The 25,181-nt window shown below is 38.9% G+C and overlaps 1 gene segment (V, D, J or C); it reads right to left on the minus strand.

Annotated features, from left to right (window-relative positions):
• LOC124244026 (T cell receptor gamma constant 2-like) overlaps positions 1–25,181 on the minus strand; it is a 44,623-nt gene that overhangs the window by 10,614 nt on the left and 8,828 nt on the right. The window contains 4 exon segments of the C gene segment in view: positions 4,120–4,167; positions 5,025–5,084; positions 8,421–8,750; positions 12,351–12,400. Coding sequence covers positions 4,120–4,167; positions 5,025–5,084; positions 8,421–8,750; positions 12,351–12,400 — 488 coding nt within the window.

Consider the following 25,181-nt stretch of genomic DNA (forward strand, 5'->3'; position numbering starts at 1 on the left):
TGTCCATTAGTGGACACTGTGTGTATATATAAAGGAATGTATCTATATGTATAATATAGGATCTACTGACAGACAGGAGAGATGGTCACTAAAAATATGAAAGTTATGAACTCCACAATTCCAGGAATATTTGGCCTGTTGTCTTTTAAGCCTGAAAAGTACAAAAGTTAAGTTGATCAAGAGAGAAAAAAGCCTATAGTATGACATGGAGGCAAAAATACACAATGACTTACTGATTGTATCTGTCGGATAAGCCGTTGTAGAACCAACAGTAGTGGCTGTTGAGGTGACAACTAGAAGAAATGGGAGCAAGAGTAGTCAATCAGTAAGCCCAGTGCTGGACAGTGTGGGTAAGTGTTTATGTGAGTCTGCATGTAATGCACACACACACACACGAACAAATAACCCACTGAGAGAGACCATCTTTAAAAATATGAGCCTCATGATTCCAGGAATAGTTCATCCGATTCCATGTAATTCAGGAGATCTAATTTAGGTATTGATTTTGTACATGAAGATGTTGAATTTAACGAAGGATACATTCTTTTCTCCTGTATCACAACTGGTCGGTAATATCCAATACTATCTTGTTTTCCTTCTGTATTTACAGGTCCTGGCACAGTCACAGCCACAAAGGAGCGGTTGGAGAAACACTTGCCGAATGGAAAAATAAACAGAAAATGTGGCTACTCCACAGTCTTCAGCACACACTGCTGACATGAAGAGTTGCTACCAAAATCAATTCACTAACTCTCTGAATCCACAACAGAATCTCACTTTTGAAGGAGTCTGGTTTAGGCACATTGCCCATGAGAGCAAAAGAATCAGGCATGCTTTTAAGGAGCATGCATATCCCAATGTCCCCAGTGCATGCCCATGATTTTCTGGAGTTGTGGTGTTTGTGGACGACAACAATATGAATAAAAGCTCATAGCTATTGCGTGATTATTACTGCACCAGGCACTGTGTTAAATGCTTCACATGCATTATCTCGTTTAATGCTCCTGTCACACTGAAGTGAGTTGTAGTTTGGAGGACTTCTTGTTGCAAATGAGGAATAAGCTTCGGAGAGTAAGTGACTTGCCGAGAGTCATACCAGTGATGGCAGAGCCAGCATTCAAAGGACCATTGGGGAGGATTCAGTGACATAGAGCACGGAAAGTACTTTGTCAAAATAATCCATAGAAACAGAAAATAATCTATGGAGGAACACCATGATTCCACCATTGTGGACACTAAAAACATCTTCTCTTCCAGGTATGTTAAATATTCTTAGCAAATGAACTTTTCCTTACAGGAGTTCAGCATGTCAGTTCAATTTTTTTCTGGCGATAGAAATGTAGGTCAAGTCATATTTATACTTCTCTGAATATATACAACCCGAGGTAACACTTGTCTACAAGGTAAAAAATAGAGGGCAAATATACAAAGATAAAAACGTTTTAAAGATGATTGACTGTTTGATGGAGGAAAATAGAGTTGAAACCATTGTTTTTGTTTATTCTTTTTCTACTAGAAGTGTACTTGTCCAAATGGATACAGTTGAGGTATGCAATTTTATGCACCGCATGAGATCATTTTTTGTGGCTCTAAAACTGGGTTTGAAGTATAGGATTTGGATTAAATTCCAAGAATGAAAATGTGAGTATAATCATGTTTAGATGTTAAAATATCTTCAAGAACTGACGTTAACGTGTCTTAAAAGTCTCTTTTTCCTATACAGTGACTTATTCATCAAAAGGTAAATCAGAATCTCTTATTACCATGCGTTGATTGAGGTGAAAGCAGTAAAGTAATCATTTTTCATAATGAAATCTGTGTATGTACCCTAAATTCTCATTCTCGGACAATGTTAATCCAAAACTTGGACCAGACTAGTTTTATCTTCTTCAAAATCACTTCACTGATTTGTGCTTTCAAGTTAAATTCTTAGCTTTTATCAAAACAAAAAACTTCCAAGAAACAGCATTAGAAATTTTCTGTAGGATGACCTTACCAGCAATGTCCTCGTTAGCTCTGTTGCCCTGAGAAGCCCATGAGAGACATTTGTTTCAGAAATTAGGTGCCAAGTAAAACACGTTATGAACTGCAACCTCTCTGTGATAATCAACACCATGGAAGTTATTCAACCTCTTATTTTCCCCTGATCTCTAGAAAAATCAAAACCTAACAGGACATTTCAGCCCAGTGGTTACATTAACTTGTGCTTTGCACATGTTGCTTTCCCTCTGTCCTTAGCTGTAGAAATAGTAAATTAGGGGTGTCACTTTATTCTTATATTAGCGAGTCAGGAAAGGATATGAAAACTACAATCAATACCTAAAGAAATACACCCATGTTGTATTTTCAAAAGCAAGTGTTTTCACTGACATTATTTCATTTGCTCTTCATCATGGCCCCAGGAGAAAGCCAAGGCAAGTGTTTGAACCTAATTTGGTCACTGATTAAACTACGGATCTGAGAGATGAAGACTGACTTCCGAAATTTGCACTGGTGCACAGCAGACGTCTTTGCACGTTTTCTTCTGTACTCATTCCCCACTCCTTCAAAAGGGCTTGTTAACCACAGGGAAAAGGACAAACTGATTCCTTCTGATTTATAGGTGTTTGGGCTTTTGATCTGTTATGTTCATACACAGGACTTTACCACCCGGGTCTGGATATTTCCTGGATCACTGCCAGGACGAAGGCACATTCAGTCCTCTGCCCACGCTGTCTGAATATGTGCAGCTTCTGCATCAAAGGGACTCCTCCAGGGCTTCATGCCTGAATCACAAGTGACCCTGAGTGATTAGGAACAGAATTTCTTCCCTTACAATAGTGTATCCTCCTTGGGACCATAATTCATCCTAGTGTACTCATCCACACATCCCTTACTGGCCTGTGACAGGGAAAGATTTATGTTTGTCTAATTAACAATGATTGTGAGCCAGACTACCTATTCAGTAAAGCACCAGGCCGAATCTCTTCCTGAGAAAATTTCCCATTTTCATGTTTTATCTTCAAGAGTCAGAACTCCAGAATTACTAGCACTTGTTGTGGAAAGCGATCTCAGAGATGATGTGCTCATAACGTGACCAGCCCTTGGTCTGGTCAAGTGTTAGCTGAGATTCAGAGTCCTCTTCATTTTGGAAATGGAGGAAAGATCAGCAGGGCTAGAGCCAGTGCTTCTAGTCCCTTTCTTTGCGCATGTGTAGGGAGAAAGGGCCACAAGCTAGTGCTGATTCTGTGACAGCCAAATGACATACCCTACGCTAAACATTCAGCATAGGTGACCTTATCTCTTCAATAACTGCATTAGATATAATTCTTTCTTGTTGGCAGATGAGCAAAGTGTTGCTCAGAAAATGTAAGTAACTTTCCTATTTTGATGCTATTAATCTTTAAAGAACTGGGGCTCAAGACGAGTCTCAGATACTGTGAAGTCCATGCACTTATCCACCCCCCACCATGTGTCTTTCATGTTTTATGGTCTTGGATTTGGGATTTCTTGCTCTAGGGCCATATTGTAGAGGAAGAAGAGAGAACCCAGTAAGTGCGTGAACTCTTGCTTTAGATGGCCGGGTTGAATCCACAGATCTAGCTGTGTAACATGCTGCAAGGAACTTAACTGCTTTTGACTCATTGTCCTTATCTATGAAATTTGGTAAGATATTGTACCACCTCACATCAGTATTATAGGAATTAAACAAGAACATGCAGGCAAAAGCCAGCACAATGACTTCTGTACAGGAAGCTCTCAGTGTGTTTCAGTTCATGTTATTAGCTATCAGCAAGGACCGAAGACTTAAAAAAATCTAGAAGCACCTTGATATCACATATTCCTCAGTCATTAGAAACAAGCCACACAAATGAATGAAGTCCATTGTTGGAGTAATTCCAGCCAATTACTGCGTCCTTTAATTTAGAGTCGTCTCATCCCCAAACCAGCATTTACTGTGTTAAGGCGACTCCTAGGAAATGATGGATTGATTTAAGGTATCATTCAGTCTATTCTGCAACATCCGGTAATTCTAGTTTTGCTATCTTAAGGCAAGGAAGTTCAAAAGTTAAGTTTATCTCAAGGAAAACAATGCTATATATAGCATGACATAAAGGCAAAAGTATACAAAAACTTAACGACTTTCATCATTGAGAACAGCTCTTGTAGAATTAATAGCAGGGATCTCTGGAAAAAATGAGAGCAAGTGTTAGAGAATTCTTTGTGCCTATTTGTTGAGAGTTGCCATGTATGTATACGTATGTGTTTGTATATATACATATATTTAAAATCTGCCAACAGAGAGACAAGAGAGATGCTCACTAAAAATGTGTGCCCTCCTCAGCCCAGTGGCATAGCAGTTAAGTTGATGTGCTCAGCCTCAGCTGCCCAGGGTTTGTGGGTTTGAATTCTGAGTGTGAACGTACACACTGCTCATCTAAGCCATGCTGTGGTGGCATCCCACGTATAAAATAGAGGGAGCTTGGCACAGATGTTAGCACAGGGTCAATCTCTCTCAATCAAAAAGGAAGAAGTTGGGCAACAGATTTTAGCTCAGAGCCAATCTTCATCAATAAAAAGAAAAGAAAAGAAAAGAAAAGAAAAGAAAAGTACCCTACAATTCCAGGAATAATTAGTCTTGTCTACTCTGAACCAGAGAAGTTCAAATACCATAGCATGGCAGGAAGGTAAGCATATGAAAAAAACTTACCACGTTGCCCTGTTGGGTAAGCTTCTATGGAACCAATGGCAGAGACCTCTAGAAGAAATGAGAGCAAGTATTAGTCAATTGTCCATGCCCATTATTCGACACTGTGGGTATATATGTAGGGATATATATGCGTGTGTGTGTGTATTTATACACATACATGTGATCTGCTGATAGACAGGAGACTCAGTCTCTAAAAACAGAAAAATTATGAGCGCCACAATTCAGGAATAATTGTTCTTTTATATGTTAAGTCTGAGAAGTACAAAAGTTACGTTGATCAGGAGGGAAAAATGCCTATAGCAAGACAGAGAGGCAAATATGGACAATGACTTACTGTTTTCATCTTTTGGAGAAGCCTTTGTAGGATGAACAGCAGTGACAATTGAGATGAGAACTAGAAGAAATGAGAGCAAGTATTAGTCAATTATTCATGCCTATTATTTAACACTGTGCATATGTGTTTATATGAGTTTGAGTGTATGCACACACACACACACACACACAATCTGATACAGAGAGACCATCCTTAAAAAGATGAGCCCTACGATTCCAGGAATAGTTCATCTGGTTCTATGTAATTCAGTAGATCTAATTCAGGTGTTGTGTTTCTGCACAGGAAGATGTTGCCCTTCATGGAGAACACGTTATTTTCTTCATTATCACAACTGCAGGGTAATATCCAAGACCGTTTTGTTTTTCTTCTGTGTTCAGAGCTCCTAGCACCATGCCAGGCACAAAGGAGCTGATGGAGACATGTGTGTCGAATGGAAAAGTAAACAGAAAATGTGGCTGCTCCACAGTCTTCAGCACACTCGCTGACATGAAGAGTTGCCACCCAAATCAGCTCATCAACTCTCAGAATGCACAACAGAATCTCACTTTTGAAGGAGTCTGATTTAGGCACACTGCCCATGAGAGCAAAGGCCTCAGGCATACCTTTCCAGAGCATGCACATCCCAATATCCCCAACTCATGCCCATGATTTTCTGAAGTAGTGGTATTTGTAGACATGACAACAACAGGAATAAAAGCTCATAGCTATTGAGTGGTTATTACCACGCCAGGCACTATGTTTGATGCTTCACATGCATTATCTCCTTTAATCCTCCAGTCACACTGAAGTGGACTTCAGTGGAGTCCTTGGAGGACTCCTTGTTACAAAGGAGGAATAGGTTGGGAGAATAAGTAACTTGCTGAGGGTCATACTAATGAGGGCAGGGCCAGCATTCAAAGGATCGTTGTGGAGGATTCAGTCAGATACAGCATGTGGAAAAGACTTTGTAAACATAAGCCATAGAAATAGAAAATAATCTATAAGGGAACTCCACCATTCCACATTTGCAGACACTGAAAATGTGTTCTCTTCCAGATGCGTTAAATATTTTTAGCCAATGACCTTTTCATTACGGGAGCTCAGAATTTCATTGCAATTCTTTCCAAAGATAGAAAGGTAGTCCAATTCACATTTAACTTCTCTGAACATATGCAACCTGTTGTGAGACTTGTCTACAATGTAAAAAAGCAAATAAGACAAACATGCAAAGATAAAAGATGTTTTTAAATATAATGGCCTGTTGGATGGAGGAAAACACAGTAGAAACCTTGGTTTTTGTTTATTGTTTTTCTACTAGATGTTTTCTTGTCCATATGGATATGGTTTTAGTATGCAATTTTATGCACTCAATGAGACCTTCTTTTTGAAGGATATTAAAATAGGATTTGGAATAAATTCCAAGAATGAAAAGGTTAGCATAATCATGTTTCAATGTTAAAATATCTTCAAGAGCTGAACTTACTGTGCCTTAAAAGTCTGTTTTGTAACAATGACTTTTTCATTAAAAGATGAATAAAACTCTTTATCATTATGCATTGATTGAGGGAAAACAATAAAGTAACAGTGCTTCATAATAAAATCTGTGTATGTATCCTAAGTTCTCTCTCTCAATCAAGGTTGGTCAAAAACTTGGACCAGACTAGGTTTATCTTCTTTCAAATCACTTCATCGATTTGTGCTTCTATGTAATATTCTCACCTTTTATCAAAAACAAAAAAACTTCCAAGAAGCATCATTAGAAATTTTGCTGTATAGTGGCACTAACAGAAATGTCCTCATTAGCTTCAGTGCCCGGAGAAGCCCATAGGAGACATTTGTTTCAGAAATTAGGTGCCAAGTAAAATACACTATGAACTGCAACCTCTCTATGATGATCATCACCATGAAACTTACTATACGTCTTGTTTCTTCCTGATCTCTAGAAAAACCAAAACCTCACAGGACACTTAAGCCAAATGGTTATATTAAACTTGTGCTTTGCATGTGTTGCTTCCCTGGGATTCTTAGCTGTAGAAATAGTAAATTAGGGCAGTTTTATAAATTTTATGTTAGTTTTAGGAAAGGATATTAAAAAGTACAATAAACAGATAAATAAATACATCCATGTGGTGTTTTCAAAAGCAAGCATTTTCACTGACATTGTTTCATTTGCTCTTCATCATAGCCCCAAGAGAAAGCCAAGACAAGTGTTGGAACCATATCTGGTCACTGAAGAAACTAAGAATCCCAGAAGATAATGACAGACTTCAGAAATTCATACTGGTACACAGCAAAGGTCTTCGCACATTTTTTTTTTGTGCTCGTTCCCCACTGCTTCAAAAGGGCTTGTTAACCATAGAGAAAAGTACACTCTGATTCCATCCTATTTATAGGTCCTCTGGGGCTCTTGTTCTGTTGTGTTCATACTCAGGACTTTAAGTCCTGAGTCTAGAGAGTTATCGGACCATCGCCAAGACCAAGGCACATTCAGTCCTCTGCTCACACTGTCTGAATACGTGCAGCACCTGTGTCAAAGGGACTCTTTTGGGACATCATGCCTGAATCATGTGTGACCTGAGTGATTATGAAAAAAATGTGTTCTCTTACAACAGTGCATCTTCCTTGGGGCAATAATTCATCCTCGTGTCCCCATCCACACATCCCTTCCAGGCCTGGCACAGGCCAGTTCTGCAATAAATCTTTGCTGAGCTGCATTTACCAATGGCAAGAAATAAATTCATTACGTAGAATGGAGGCATGTGTGTACACATTAGCCTCATCCAACCTGTAAGTAGGAAATTTTACCGTATGGTGGTATATGAAATACAAAAGCAGAACATCTAAGACCATAATAGTACTGCAGTGGCCAAACTATTTATTTTTCTGTTGAGCTACCACCTGGCTCCCTCAAATGAACACCATTTGGTTATCTAATAGCATTGTTTTGAGGTTGTACTCTGAGTAAAGCAGGATGAAAGTGCGAGTGACTCTGCTTGTTGAGTAGAACGTCCTGGAAAGACATAGAGTCGTACTTCTTTCCCGATCAAGTAAGATCATCAAAAGCGGAATCTCTCTTTGAGTATGTCTTGTGTGCTACGGTGCTAGGTGCTTTCACATATTTGGTATCATTTAATCCGTCAACAATCCTGAAAAATGTCTCTAAGAACTTAATATTTTGGTTGATGAAACTAAGGCTGAGAAAAGTTAAGGAAATTTTTCTTTTCTTTCTTTTTGTGTTCTGAAGCCTATAATATTTTAATTCATTGGGGAAATAGAGGGACATTTTTGCTACCAATAAATAGAACAACATTTAAGAAACATTTATATTTGTTTACTTTTCATTGATACTTGACAGAAAAGGTGGGATATTCCCTTTGGAAAAAAAGTGTTCTAGGAGGTGTATTTATATATACATACCTTCAATCACTGAAGGAAAAATAATCTCTTGGTCAACCCCTCCTTTATTGTGCTCGTGTTGGACGATGCATTTGTGTTTCTTATCCACTGACTTTTCAGTGACGGTCAGCCAGCTGAATTTCATGTATGTGTCATTAGTCTTCATGGTATTTCCCTGCTGGGATTCTAGAATTGCTTTGCCATTCTTTTCTTTCCAATATATGTTAATAACATCAGGGAAGAAATTCTCAAGAAGACAAAGATACGTTCCAGCCTTATGGAGGTTTATTTCAGCAAGCGAAGGAAGAAAAATGGTGGGCTTGGGGGAAATGTCTGCAGGAAGGCGTCTATCTGTGGGGGAAAATGGAATAGCAATTAAAAAGAATCATTGGAGATGCACAATGATTGTGTGGTTTGCAACAACCTAGCGCACAGCAATAGGAAGAAAAGCTGCCATTGAATTAGTGCTTACCAAGGCCTTTCTTCCACCATAGGCTGTGAGGTTTTTATTGGTTTTATTTTCAATGAGAAATGAGGTTCCAGAGGTTATGTGACTTATCCAGAGTCACAGTTGTTAAGTGGCAGAACCTGGATTTCAACTTGGCCTTTGTTCTGTCTCGCCATCCTAAGATGGGGTATTACTTTTAGCTGCTCCATTGCAAGGCAGCTAACATTCATGAACAAACGTATTTTTAAAAATCTCTTTGTTCTATCATAGCAGAGTTTGTTTTCAAGGTGGGTAGGTAGGTGGTGGGAATAGGGGAGGAGATCAGGTAACTTTGATGATGTCTCTACACATGAGAATGTCTGGTCCTTTCTAAAGTACGTCCCTTTTACCATCCCATGAATTTTGTAATTTATGCTCTTTTGGCCAAGTATCACTTTTTCATTTCTGCAAGTCTGTGAAATCTCACTCTTCATTTAACTCTTTCTGGAATGCACCTTACTTGGCTTATTTGTCATATAAATAAATATCAGGGAGAAGTTTTTCATTTTTTTAAAAACAATGCACAGTCGCTTGTTAATAGGAATCCATTTCCTCGTGTACTTGACAATCGAGTTGACTTGTTAGCTTCATATGTGGGTCCCATGCTCAGTTCTGAGGTAATAGAGTTCTCCTACTTGATGTCTAATTTTATATAACGTCTGAATTTCACCCCTGAACCACTCCAGATTTTTGAGTAGAACAGTATTAATAATGCACCTCCAAAGTATTTACAATGCCTTGAATTTAGAAGCAAAATAGCAATGTTTCCAAAACTCCTATTAAAATTTTTATTGATTATTTTCAGAAACGCTATTATAATAATCTTATCAGGTACTGCACTTAGAATTTTGCTTCACTTTAGAATATGCTCACCAAAAGCACATTTTATTGTGGCATTTGTTTAAGTTTAAGCCTGATTAATAATACACCACATTTTGACTCTCAGTGTCTCCTCCATAATTTGTCTCTAGCCTATAGGGCTGTGATATTCTTTTAGAGCTCCATTCTTTTCTCTGTTTTCCCCTGCTGGTTGGTGTAATGTTAAGTGTCACAGTTCCAGAGTCTCTTGCAGACATAATGTCAAAATATATAAGAAAACATCATATAACAAAGGCATGTCACTTGTATGCTGGGATGTTAGTTGATTATATGTTTATTGTTAATCTAATGATGGCAATTATAAATATTAAAACCCTTCAATTTGATTTCCAATTGACTCACAAATGCTTTACTAATATTTATTGTCTTTGGGCTTGCTTGGAGTAAATAATTCAATGGACAATTTCTTAAGAAAAGTAGAATTAAATTTCTTATTTGAGAAAAAAGACGAAAAATTCTTGAGAAGTTCTGCCTATATAGCAAAGCTCCAGATTTTTATAGTAAATTAAGCAGCAAACTATGTTGAGCTTTTTACTCATACTGTAAATGCAATTAGGTTATAATGTGCTTATTTTAATTTTATACATCTTGCTTTTAGTGCTATTGATATTTTATTGATTATGACAATAAAAAACTATATTTCTCCAACCATTTACTTTGTTTTTAATTTCCAAAGCATGTTATATTAAACAAGATTAATTTTTCAATCATACATTAAATTTATATAATTTTCACCTTTAGTCAATATATTAAAGAAACTAGGGCCACCATGGTGGCGTGGTGGTTAAGTTTACTGTGCTCTGCTTCAGTGGCCTGGGTTCGGTTCCCATGGAGGATCTACACCACTCTTAGTGGCCGTGAAGTGATGGCGATACATATACAAAATTGGTGAAGATTGGCAACACATGTTAGCTCAGGGCGAAACTTCCTTACCAAAAAAAAAATAAAAAATCTAATTTTCATCTTAGGAACTTTTGTTTCTTTATAGGGATACTTCTGATTCATTATATTAGATAAATTGAAAATAAAATAATGAACTGGAAAATTTCTGTGTGATAACACACTATTCTTACCTCCTGCCCCTTTTCCTTAGCTAGATTCTTTAACTTTCATTGTTTTCAGAATAAAACTAATCTTGAATTCACATAGCTTTCTCAGTATAATGGTTAACGAAGCATTAGGTAGTGCACTTATGTATGTATGGTTAGTGCCTGTATTTTAAATAATTATATTACATGTTTGTTCTTTAAATATATTTAAAAAAATATATTAATAGTGTTTTCTATGGTCAAAATCATTTTCATGATACATAGAATGGAAACCAAGAAAAACGTAAATAAACCCGTCTAATTACTTCATATACATTCATCTGTATGATCAAGTAACACATTTGAGTGAAATTTCAGGACTTCTTTACATTTTATTAAGGTGCTGCAGTATGAATTCCAAATAAATTTACCAATTGTCAACAAAACATTTTATTGAACGTATGGTATCTCAAACCTGCAGAGTGATTTTAAGTGTTCTCTAGTTTCTTCTTGTAATTTTTCTTTTATTAAATAAATAATTATAGATATTTCATATTTAAATATGCATTTCAAATTATGACAAGTTTCTACTATAGTTGATTTTTCATTTTGAACAATTTCTATATGAATTAAACTTTTCTTTCTGATAAACAAGAGTATGAAGCCATAACTTACTAGCTGCAAATTTTTGGGCCAATAAATGTTGGCATTAGAGATGATATCAATTAAAATAACGGATTAAGATGTAAAGCACATGGAATATCAATAACAGAATAATCAAACACATTTTCATCTCATTTTCTTGCCAAGTGAGGGAAAAGTCTACTAAAGAGAAACAAACACCCCGAAACTCATTTATATGTGCAAGTGGACAGTGAGATGAGTTTCCATTGGAGCAGTTGAAGTACAGCTAATCCTCTGGAGAGTTGCTGCTCTGTCAGTGTCATTGGCTGCAAACAACTCTTCACACTGGGTACAATTCTCCCTTCACATTTGAGTCGGGGGAACGTGTATTTGGCACCTGTTATGTGTTGACAATTTGCCGAGCACTTTATTCATGCTATTTCATTCCATTCTCATACCAGCCCTGCTGGATACACACTGTCTTCCCATTTTATGGATTAGGAAACTGAGGCCAGAGAATAAGCACCAATTTGCATAAGCAGGACCTAAAGTGGTGGATCCAGGTTAGCCTGACACCAAAGCCCAGGCTCTTTGACAACACCCTCTCACCGTTGGAAAGGAAATGTGTCAACTCACAAACTTATCTGTAATCGTAAACTTTGTCCGAGGGCCAAACACTTTCATGACTCATACATTATACTTGAGTCCTTTAATAAGTCCATATTTACACGAAACCAGACCCTATTCTAATATTTGCACAATGTTGACTATGCTGTTCTGTGCCAAATGATTTGCTTTAAAATCACTTCTAAGGTTTCTACAATTGATCTCCATCACATTCTTGCTTTTCCTAATCATTCTTTATTATTCCAATTTAATTGCTTCTTGCCTTTCCTCTATTACCGGGAAAAGTTCCATTCTTCTGATGCCTACCAATGATGACAAGTTTTGTTCCATCACCAAGGAGTTTTGTATAATAATTTCCACAGTGATCAATCCATATCAAAAATTTTAGACTAGTTTAGTTTCTCTGAGGTCTTCAAATTCTAGGAAACTATGGTGGCCTGCAATCAAAAGACCAAAGTTCTATCCTGGGGCGCCTTGCTGGGAAGAAGTTCTGTGACTGAAAAAATCAAGTACATTAAAGTCTTTTGTGCTTTATTTGTTTGCACATTGTGATGTTAGTGTAAATCAACTCAACACCTCTTCCAGAGCTGAAGTGAGACCAAAACAAAACAAGATCTAGAACAGGATTTGATTAAAAATGCTGTGGAAATAGAGATTACAATAATGATTATTATTATCATTATTATTAACAATTTGTTTATAATGATTGTGTGTTCCAACACGATATTTTAATCTCATGTGACCAAACCTTGCTCTTACTAACAGGAATTCAGTATTTTGGGGTTGCAATTTGATTGCGGCAATTAAGTGTGAAGAATTGTCCCTTCATTTGGATTCCACTTTGCTCTAATATGCCTGGAATTCTCAAAGCCGTAAACACAGGAAACATGCTTTTTACACATCCAATTAGGAGGTAATCATTTGTCTTGTCTTATCTGCTCCATTCTCAGTGTAAGAAAGTCAAAGGATCATTGGGTAAATCCTAATAATATGTAGTCAGTGTATGGAACTGCTTCACTTGTGTTGTCCAAACAAATGGCTCTTTTCTCTGATTAACAGCACAATCTATTTGCATTTCAAGTTTTCACCAGAAATTTAAGCCTCAAAGTGACATCTTTTCAGCTAATTAAGAAAGTTCAGCTTGAAACTCCTGGCAGTGGGCCTTCAAGACAGAAGGATTAGAAAGATGACAGGAGGCCTGTCCTCAGATCCTCCTATTGTCACATTAGACACTAAATGCTACCTGCCTGACCATGTCTGCTGAGGGTCACCCTCTGTGGATGACATTCAATGTGACGATGCCCAAAGCGTTGATGCAGTAGTGGTATAAAATGGGTTTGCGAAAGACTATTTCTTCCACTTTATAAAATGTATGTTGAAGGCAATGTCCACCCTATTACTTCACTTTCCTCCTAAAGGACTCATGCATTAAAGTCCTTTTCTAATTTTATGGTTGGAAAACATATCCTACTTGAAAATTTAATGTGTTTTTTTCATCAGTTAACGATAACTATGAATTCTACCTTATGTTCTTCTCCTACCTTTGAACATAAAATTTTACCCTATGCTCCTTGCTAGATATTCACAGCTCTTTTTTCTTCTGCTTTCCTTCATGGTTTGGATCTTCTATTTTTATTTCATGGTCTGACTGCACAGACATACCTTGGAGATATGGCAGGTTCAGTTCCAGACCACTGCAATAAACTGAATACCTCAATAAAGCAAGTCACACAATTTTTGGTTTCCCAGCATATATTTAAGTTATATTTACACTATACTGTAGTCTATTACGTGTGCAATAGCATTATGTGTAAAAAGCAATGTACATGGCTTAATTAAAAAATACTTTATTGGTTAAGAATGCTAACCACTGAGGCTTCAGCAAGTCAAAATCTTTCCTGGTGGAGGGTCTTGCCTCGATGTTGATGGCTGCTGACTGATCAGGGTGGTGGTTGCTAAAGGTTGGGGTGGCTGTGGCAATTTCATAAAATAAGACAGGAATGAAGTTTGATGCATCCATTGACTCTTCCTTTTACAATCAATTTCTCTGTAGCGTGTGTTGCTGTTTGATAGCATTTTACCCACAGTAGAGCTTCTTTCAAAATTAGAGTCAATCCTTTCAAACCCTGAGACTGCTTTATCAACTAAGTTTGCATGACACTCTAAATCTTTCATTATCACTTCAACAATCTTCACAACATCATCACCAGGAAGAGATTCCATTTCAAGAAAGCACTTTCTTTGCTCATCCGTAAAAAGCAACTCCTTGTCCGTTAAAGTTTTGTCATGAGATAGCAGCGGTTCAGTCACATCTTCAGGCTTCACTTCTATTTTTAGTTGCTATTTCCACCACATCTGCGGTTACTTCCTTTACTGAAGTCTTGAACCTCTCAAAGTCATCCGTGAGGTTTGGAATCAACCTCTTCCAAACTCCTATTAGTGTTTATATTTTGATCAATTTCAATGAATCACAAATATGCTTAACCTCATCTAGAATGGTGAATCCTTTCTGGAAGGTTTTAAATTTACTTTTCCCAGATCCATCAGAGGAATAACTACCTATGGAAGCTATAGCCTTATTTCTTAAATCATACGACTTGAAAATCAAAATTACTCCATGATTCATGGGCTGCAGAATGGATGTTATATTAGCAGGCATGAAAACAATGTGAATCTCATTGCACGTCTCCATCAGAGTTCTTGGATGACCAGGTGCATTGTCAATGAGAAATAATGGTTTGAAAGACATCCTCTTTTCTGAGCAGTAGTTCTCTTGAGTGGGCTTAAAATATTTAGTAAACCATGTTGTAAACAGATGTGTTGTCACCCAGGTTTTGTTGTTTCATTTATAGAGCACAGGCAGAGTCGTTTTATCATAATTCTTAAGTGTTCTAGGATTTTCAGAATTGTAAGTGAGCAGTGGCTTCAACATAAAGGCATCAGTTGCATAAACTCCTAACAAGAGAGTCAGTCTGTCCTCTGAAGCTTTGAAGCCAGGAATTCCTTCTCCTCTCTAACTATGAAATTACTAGATGGCATCTTCTTCCAACATAAGGCTGTTTCATCTACAGTGAAGTTCTGTTGTTTACTGTAGCCACCTTCATGAATAATCTTAGCTTGATCTTCTGGAAGCGACAGCTTCTGCATCAGCACTTGCTTCGTCACCTTGCACTTTTATGTTACGGAGATGGCTTCTTTCCTTAAACCTCATGAATGGAGCTCAGCTAGCTTCAATCTTTTCCTCTGCAGCTTCCTCACTTCTCTCATCTTTCACAGAATGGAAGAGAGCTGGGCCTTGCTCTGGAGTAGATGTTTGCCTAAGTGAACATTGTGGCTGGTTTGAACTTTTATCCAGACTGCCAAAACTTTCTCCACATCAGCAAAAAGTCTGTTTTGCTTTCTTATCATTCATGTGTTCACTGGAGTAGCACTTTTCATTTCTTTCAAGAACTTTTCCTTTGCAGTCACAACATGGCTAACTGGCACAAGAGGCCTAGCTTTTGGCTTATCTCGGTTTTCAACATGTCTTCCCCACTAAGCTTACTCATTTATAGGTTTAACTTAAAGTGAGAGGCAGGCAGCTCTTCTTTTCACTTGAACACTTAGAGGCCATTATAGGGTTATTAGTTGGCCTAATTTCAATATTTTTATGTCCCAGGGAATACAGAGGCCCAAGGAGAGGGAGAGAGATGGGGGAACAGTCAGTGGGGCAGTCAGAACACACAATGTTCATGCATTAACTTCGCTATCTCATATCGGCACAGTTCATGGTACTCCAAAACAATTACAATAGTAATGTCATAGATTGCTGATCACAAATCACCACAACAGATACAATAGTAATGAAAAAGTTTGAAATATTGGAAGAATTTCCAAAATATGACACAGAGAAATGAAGCGAGCAAATGATTTGGGAAAAATGGTGCTGATAGACTTGCTCAATACAGGGTTGCCACAAACCTTCTATTTTTAAAAAATGCAATATCTGCAAATTGTATTAAAGCAGAACGCAACAAAATGAGGTATGCCTGTGCTTGTGTATTTGATTTTAGGTCTTCCCAAATGGATTCTGGGAATAGGCACTAAAATAAATGACAAATATTTTGTGCATTATACCTTATTTCTTTTTCTGCCCCAGCGGTTGATAGTTTAGTTAAAGGTCTAACTTGAATATGACATGAAAAGTGGGAGAATATATTTGCAAATCCTGGCTCTGTGATATAGAAACAAAACAGGCAGAATTCAGATAGACTCAAAGTGCCAGAACATAAAGAGAGGCTTTCTTTCTCAAAATTATCCCTCAGAGAACGGGAGTCATCTTATGTTTCAGTCCTTGTGCCACCTCTCATATTAAAAGATGCTCTTCTTATATTCTGCTGTGATCAAAAACTACTACTTGGACAAGATCACCACTTGAAATGAACTCAATTAATGCCAATTTTGGAACTAACACTTGCAAAAGAAAGTAAAGAAATTTAACGTGGATTTGGTAAATACTACTCGGGACTACAGCTCTACAGTTTGTGTTTACATTGCACGTTTATAGAATCACAGAAGAGATGAAAAAATTATTTCCTTTTAGTTTGTAAATGGATAGTTGTCTCTTTAGATAAAATATCCAGTGACATCGTGTATGGGGATCCCAAAACAGACACTCAGCTCCTGAGTTGATCTAGAAAGTTTCCCTAAGGTAGATGTTGCTGATGCATGTGAAGAGTCTGAACAAAATTTTTAACAAAATTAGTGCAAAAAAAGTAATATTGCTCAAATGATATTTGTATTAATATAACTTTTAGCTTTGTAGCTATAATCCAAGTAAGAAATATTATAAGTGGATATTTGACTTTTACCTATATCACTATAAATTTATACATTCAACTTGAAAGAGCACCTCTTTTTTGGACTTCCAGGTATTTATACTGGTAAACGAAGGATCACCTTATTCAGGCTAATAATATTTGAGATAATTCTTATTAGATTCTAGTTTTTACAGAAGCAGGTAACAATTAGTCTTAGAAATTGAAAGTTTTTTCCAAATGCTGACCATTGTTCTAATGTAACCTGTAGACTAGAAGATAATTAATACATTTATCTGTATAAGTTAGAACACTTATCCACTAGACTAGAAGTTTTTGGAGTATTGGGAAGTTTTCTATCTTTATCTTCTTCCCCCTTTTCTCCCCGCTATCCAGCACAGAAACTGTCTTCATTGAGTATTTGCTGACAGAATGAATGAGCAAATGAGGATGTAAAACCGTGAAGACTCTTTTCATGGCCTTTGGAGCTGAAATGTTTTATTAAACTTATATATTCCCTTAAACTGATCCGTCTCTATGCAAGTCAATTGATTTGTCATAAATTTTGACTGCTCTCAGCCTACATCTAAGAACCTAGAGTAATAATAAGTGAGATTTATCAATGTTCTATAGTCATTTACTCTAAGAATTCATGTTTTGCATTGCTGGTAGGAATGAGATGAAAACCAGTACATAGATTTTGCAGGTTATTGTGAGAAAGGAGCACTATGTTTTGTCTCAAAATATAGACAAGAGGTAATTAGTAAAAGTATCTTCCGCTTAAAAGGCAGTATACAACAAAAGCATCTTGAACCCATAACTTATACCAAATGTTTACAGATGTGGTCCAAAATATATCTTAATTTCTAGTCTGAGTCTATCATTTCTGTGTGTGTATTCTAAAAGTAATGTTTCAATCTGCTAACAATTATGGAAGTAAACAAACCATTTATGAAGTAGTTTTGTTTTCACATATAGTGATTAGTAGCTGCGAACTCGCTGTTCATATGCTAAGGGCAAGCATGTGGCAGTCAGATAAGTGTGATCCTAAATTGTTTTTCCAAAAAAGCATCTATCATTTTTTCATTACTAGGGCAAAAATAGAAAAAAGTTACTTACCAGAGGAAGTTACTATGAGCTTAGTCCCTTTTCCAAATTTCTTGATCCAGCTTGAGCTATCACACTGGTTACAACTTCTACAAAAACTCAGCCTCCTCCTAAGCTTCATGATGTAACTAGCAGTTTAAAAACCGTGTACGAGCAATTGGATCTTCTGGGTTCCTTTGGAAGTCCTTGAATATAAGTTTTGTGGTATCACATATTTTATAACTTTTCCTCAGATAAATTGACCCAAATGTCTGTTTTCCAACAAAACAGTAATCATTGAAAAGCAATGATGGAAAATGGAAATAATAAAAGCAGCAAAAGAAGAGATCAGGCCTAACTAGTCAACCAATTACTTTTCTAAATTACTAGGAAAAGCACTCAGAGAATTAAGGCTTTTTTTTTTTTTTTTTTTTTTTTTAATATCCAGGTGTTCAATTGTGTTGTAACTGCTCAGAGATTGCATCAAAGGAACGTCCCTTTTGTTCTCAGCAATTCGGGCATGTATTTCTGAATGGAAGAAACTCTCCAGTAACTGAAATGGAAAAATGCCAATATAATTATATTTGAGAAATGTGCACCGATTTCTTCATTTTTAATAAAGCCACTTTTACCATTTGGCAATATGATTCTTTACTCTGCAATTCCAAATGAGAAAATAATTTACTTTTCCTGGAGTAAAAGAAGAAATTTATAGAATTCTATCTCCTATGAAATCATAGATTCTTTATTTGAACTAAAATTTGAAATAACATCAAGCATCTTTTCTGATCACAGGATGTGAAACGAGAAATAAACTATAAGAAGAAAGCTGGAAAAGCCACAATTATGCTACTGAATAACTATTGGTCAGTTAAGAAATTGAAGGAGATATAAAACAAATACCTAAATACAAATTAAAATGAAACACAACATACAAAAATCTATGGGATGCAGGAAAAGTCATACTGAAAAGAAAGGTTATAGCAATACTGTCCCAACTCTTAAAAGAAGAAAAACCTCAAATAAACACTCCAACATTACACCTAAAGGAACTAGAAAACAAAGAGCAAATGAAGCCAGAAATCAGTATGAGGAAGGAAATCATAAAAATCGGAGTGGAAATACATGAAAGAGTCACTAAAAGGAAAATAGAAAAGATTAATGAAACCATTACCAGAACATTGGGTTCTTACTATCCCCCAGGATAGAAATCAAGAGAGACAACAAACGGGAGTAGAAAAGTAAAGTTTATTAGCTTGTCCATAGGAGAGGCAAAAGGGGGTCAGTGCAGAAAACAAAGGGGCAGGTAACCAGCTCATTAGGGAGGGAGATTCTGGGGCTTTTATTAGGCAAAGACATGTAGAGGTGGGGTTGTGCTTGTGCCTGCACTGTTGTTCAAAATGCCACCACATGCAACACATGTATCATTAGCATGCTAGCTCTCCACCCTTGGCTGTGATTTTTACTATGCTAATAGGGCTAGGGTCACCTTCGGTGGACTCTTGGGTGTTAGGGTGCATGTGTAAGCCCAAGAATGTCCCGAGGCTGCGAATGCGGGTTTTGGTGGCCTCTATCTCATTCTCCTAGCTTGCCAATTGGTTAGGGGCCTTACCTTATTAGGCCAGGGGCCTTGCAGATAGCCCTGTCTTGTTAAGCTGACTAGATAGCTCCCTGAGTCTGTGTCAGCCTGTGCACTAATGACTCTTTTTCTATCTGTTACCTGCAGTGGATGGGTGGAGGTGACGTCTAGGAGAGTCCAGGATAATGAGGGATGACCCCAGGGTAACCAAAGGGACCCAGAGGTAGTGAAAGTTGCCAGGCCTTGACAGAGTAGGGAGTCCACGTGCTTTTTGCATGGGGTACAGGGCAGCTCGTGTAGCTGTGCTGGTTCCAAGAAGTGCAGTAGCACATGCCTGCATTGCGCTTCCCACCCTCCAAGACAGACAGAATACGTGTGCCATCCTTGACCTCCATCATGGTGACTTTATCTTCTTTTAGGACTGAATCCCACTGCACATCTGTCTGAACATGGCCAGTCGGAGGAGTCTTTCAGGGTTCCTGCTGTCCAGTGACTGTGGAGTCACAGGTGCATGCCCTAAGCAGCTGGAGGAAGTTTAAAGGTGCTTAACACTCCCTCAAGGATGTTCTTCAGAGCTATGTGGGGAAGAGATGCCAGCATCAACTGCCCTGAATCAAATTGATCCTCACAGCAAGGGTAGCACCTGCCCAGATGATCTGAAGATGACCAGAAAATGCCCTTTTTCCTCATCGTAATACTAAAATCTCTGCTTAGGAGGAGCCTAGCCTTATCAGTGTAACATGTGATGTATTGAGAACATGTTTTCAGACTGTGCCCGTGCCAGCTAATACCCACCTCTACATGTGATGACAAAACTTCCCTTTGAAATATTCATTCCCCACCCAAAATAAAAGGACCTCCTTCCCTTTGTTTGGGGAGTCCCATAACTCTGGAAATGCTTCTGCATAGTCTCCTGTTTGCTGCAAATATACTTTACTTTGTGTGTCAACTACTTCTGGTGGAGAGTCTGACTTTAGGTCACGAGGGAGTGAACCCATCTTGATTCGGTAGCAGTGGTACCAAGTGGATGGAGCTGATCATGGTGTGGGCATGCATGGTAGGATGGCCAAGCTGAGCCAAGGTGATGGTGCACACTCCTGAGGCCCATTCCCCCAGCCTGACTGCTGCCTCTTCACCTGCGAGGGAGACAGTGGTGAAGCAGGAGAGGCAAGAACCTCAGAATCCTCCTGTGCACGCTACACTGGAAAATGGGGTTGGACTTACCAGGAACAGGAGGGCACATGGGAGGGCAAGGAGACCAGCATGGCCCTGCATCCTGCCCTGGTGGAAAGAATCCCAGAGTGATCTTGTGAGAGGAGTCACACTTTGGTGCATGGTGGAGGCAAGGTTAGGGCCTCAGCTGCTTCTTTCCTGGGGGCACAAGGAGGTGACTAGTGAGAAATGAGGGAGGAGTGGGTCTAGAGAGAAGAGACAGAAGTCTGGCCACAAGGTGTAGGGAGGGATGATGAATGGTGAGATTTCTGAGAATCCTAGAGAATAATTGGTGGGCTAATAACAGCAATAATAGCATTCTTTGATTGGACATGGACTACACTGTAGCACTGCTCTAATTCGTTTATATTCATCGTTTTATTAAATCCTGAGAATAGCCCTTTGGGATAAATATTATTATCCTCAGTTTAGAAATGGGGGTGGGGCTGATATTTTAAATCATGTTCCCAAATCTGCACATCGTGATAGATGACATGAGTGCAGTGTGTTAAAATGAAGCCAGGGCAGCCATTTCAGAGGAATTGCCTTGCTCATCTTGTTTTCTTTGTCTTCCAAACTGGGTCAAATTGCCAGCATTCCAAGCAGTCAGTAAGGACAAGAATATCCTGTTTGTAAGAACTGATGAAACTGGATTTTGCTGATGATTGAATTGCTAACCAATCAATGAAGTACGAGTCTAGCCTTTTGCCTGATGACTGAATCTCAAGCCAGTTTATGAATTACAATCCTAGCCTACCTCATCTGGCACCGATGAACTCTTCTTTAATACAACTAACTTCATCTTCCTCCCTTTTTCCCTTAAAAACCCTGAGGCCCTCTCTTATAATCAGGACACCACTATGGTTTCTATGTATATCTGTGTTCCCAAAATTACAATTCTTTGATCACAAATAAATGCTTTGCCCTTAAACTACTTTCTGTTTCTATAGATTGCCAAGATCTGTGGAGAATGAGGTAGGGATATAGAGCCTGGTCTGGCTGGAGACAAATCTAATGCTTCACTTCCCACTTGATAGGACAATGAGTGTGCTGCTTGCTTGGGAGGGAGGGACAAGCACAGAACAGCAATCCCTGCCAGAAACACATGCCCACTGTCTGAGCTGGAATGAACATATTTAGCTAGAGTTCTCATCAGAAGGAGATTTTAAATGCCCTAAAATATCACGATAGATTTGTAGCAGCTACCAGAGTTCTTATTGTCCCCCAGGATAGAAATCAAGAGAGACAACAAACAAGAGCAGAAAAGTAAAATCTTATTAGCTTGCGCACAGGAGAGGCTCAAGGGAGCTGGGGAGGAAAGAAAAGGGGCAGGTGATCAGCTCATTAGGGAACAGGGTTGTGGGGTTTTTCTTAGGCCATGACTGGGGAGGAGGGCCTTGTCATGGCATGTAGAGGTGGGGTTGTGCTTACACCTGCACTGTCATGTAGCATGCCATCAGATGGAATGCATGTATCGTTAGCATGCTAGCTCTCCACCCCTGGGGGTGATTTTCACTCTGTTAATAGGGCTAGGGCCACCTTCAGTGGGCTCTTGGGCACTAGAGTGCATGCTTGAGCCCAGGAAAGTCCAGAGGCTGTGAAATGTGTATCTTGTGGCCTCTATCTGATTTTCCTAGTTTTCCTATTGGCTAGGGGCCCTATCTTGCTAGGAAAGGTACCTTGCAGATGGCATGTCTCAGTTTGCTTGCATTCTCATAGTCTTGGGCAAATTATGCCACCTCCTTTTCCTCATCTGTAAAAAAAGGGAACTCATATGGTTGCCTGGAGAGTAACCAGGATGATGTGAGCAAAGCATGTAGCCAGTCGCAGATGCATAGAAATTCTAAGGACATGGTGGGATTATTGTTTATCTTGAAACTGCCAGGTTGCAGTGGATGATCTCTGGGGTCCACATAAAGTAGAAATTATAGGGAATATAATAGTTTTGGAGACTCAGCCATGTGTATATGTGAGTGCATAGCCAAAGGAAGAAGCCTAGATTGAACCAGGGGGCAGGGAGGGTCAGGGGCTGGACCAAGCCCTCCTGTTCCAGAACCATATCCTCAGAAATGGCAAGATGATATTGTGAAAGATCAGCTGAAGAATGCATGTGAAATGAAGCTTTGAGAAATAGAGGTAGCCTAGACTTCCAACTGAAAGGAAAGTTCCTTTTCGGTTATGCTAATTCTACACAGTGCTTCCTGGGTATAGTTATGCTAATTATACCCTGATGGCCAAGAAGAGGAAACAGTTGGCAAGGGGATTTGGCCTGGGGAGTGGAGATGTGGGTCCTTCAGCACCTAGTATCAGACCCATTTCCTGAGCTCCTCTTCTATAGTAAAAGCTGAAAGGCAGACCTGCTCAGCTGTAGCCGAGATTGAAGCCTCAATTGTCCCCAGATGTAGGCTTTGGGGTCGTGCTGAGTTGGTGAGGTGGTGGTCAAATATAAAGCAATAGAATACTTTGCTAAAAGAATATTCAGGGCTATCATTTATACCTTCTGCTGATGTCTAGCACATTTGTTGTAAAATGTTAATTGGAAAAGGAAAGTGACAATTGTGGTGACATCTACATAGCAAAACGACAGGTGGAAAGAGTCTCAATAAAGTCAGTAAACAATTGGGTAAACTCTTTTCTTTCATTTTTCTCCGTATTATAGACTTTCACCAACAAGAAGACAGTATTGGGGGACAAAATCCACAATCATTTACTGCTTTATGAAAAAATGTTATTTCACGTTGTCAACATTCAAAACTATGCTTCTCTCAATGAGTATCACCATTTTTATTCAAATACTGCTCAAATTTAAAGCATAACAACTGTTCAATACTGACTCAACATAAGGTTGACATAAGGGAAGTCATATTGTAGAAAAGAAAGCATGTTGTAACTTTGGAATGACCTCTGATTAACTAACCCAGACATGCTCTGTAGATTTTACGGCCCCTCCCAGTGGCTGTGAGTTGATAATTTTGTTCCTTGAGTTCCTTCTGAATGTGATGATTCCCAGGCAGAGAGTCTGTGCTGATGGCCATCATCAATGACAACTGAACCATCTGGGTATAGAGCATTGCTCCATCTCTGATGCATATTATTAAAAAAAAAAAGATTACAGGAACTAAGACCAGGTGTCTGCCCCCACCTGGAGACCAGCCTCCTACATAACTGGCCTATAGACTTTGTTCTGTAAGATGATTCTTTTGGACATTAGTTAGCCATCTTCCCCCTTGCTATCAAGCTGTAATAAAAAACCCTTTCTCTCCTATCACCTTGCCTCTTGACTATTGGCATGTATTGCTGTGGGCAGGTGATCCCCCTTGGGTGGTAACATATTTGGCACCCCAGATGGGACCTTACGTCCTGCTCATGGCCAGTTCACCTTGGATGGGCAACCTGTTGGGTAAGTCCTTAGAGGCTGCAGAGGTTCTCTTTGTCCCCAGGAACTGCCTTTCCTGCACCCAAGCTTGCTGCTTCCTATTGCTCACTGTGGTAGGAAGAGTAATGGCAACATATATTAAGTCCATGGGCTCAATCTGGAATAGGGTAAGTCATCTCGGGGATGACTATAAAATTCTTTTCCCTCTGTCTGGGGTCCATCTGTTTACGGCAAGGCCCTCTGGGGTCCAATGTGACTATCTGGGCACACATTCAGAGTGGGAACAGTTGTAGGACTTGTTACCCTAAATCTGAGAACTAGTTCAGTGGTGTCTGGATTTTCTGAATCTGTGTCTGTGTTAGTAAATAGCTTAAAATTGGCTGTTTGGGGACTGAGTTTCTTGGGAATCATAACAACCTCTCTTTAGAAAAATTACCTTGTTTGTTGTGGCTGCCTTGGGAAAAGCTCCCTAAAATGGGGATAGCTGTAAATAGCTGGCAAGATAAGCTGGGATAAATTAAAATTATAGGGGCCACTTTGGGCTCTATTTGAGTTTTGGAACCAAGAAACAAAGAAATCTTTAAAGAGTCAAAGTCTCCACCCCTGGGAGGACTCCTCTGGCTTCTGGTTTCAGAGAGTCCACATTCCACCCCTGGCAGCTCTCCTCTGGTTTCCAGGCCTGATCAGTCCAGTGACCCCAAGTGAGGTGCCCTGTCTTGGCAGTCCTGGGTTCTCTTAATCTGTTTGGGCACCTGGAGTGATTCAAGGTTGGCACTAGGGCAATCCTTTGATTGACAATCTGGGACCCTGTTTTCTCTCCTGTCAAGAACCTGCTGAGTATTTTAGGCACCTACTGAGTCAGTAACAGAGACAGGAGAACTGTAATTTATTCTTTAAACTGTCCTACCAGGGTTGTGTGTCCCAGCATGGGAACAATTGCTTGTGTGACCCTTATCCTGATAACCCTTGGGAAGAGGCCATGAAGGCAAGGCTTTATCATCTCTTTCCCTTCTTTGTCTGCCTCATTCATGACCTCCTCTGTTGTCAGTATATCAAAGTTAAGTTCAGGCTGTACCTGAGCAGAACAT

This window comes from Equus quagga, chromosome 8, assembly GCF_021613505.1.
Source record: "Equus quagga isolate Etosha38 chromosome 8, UCLA_HA_Equagga_1.0, whole genome shotgun sequence".
Taxonomy (NCBI): Eukaryota; Metazoa; Chordata; class Mammalia; order Perissodactyla; family Equidae; genus Equus; species Equus quagga.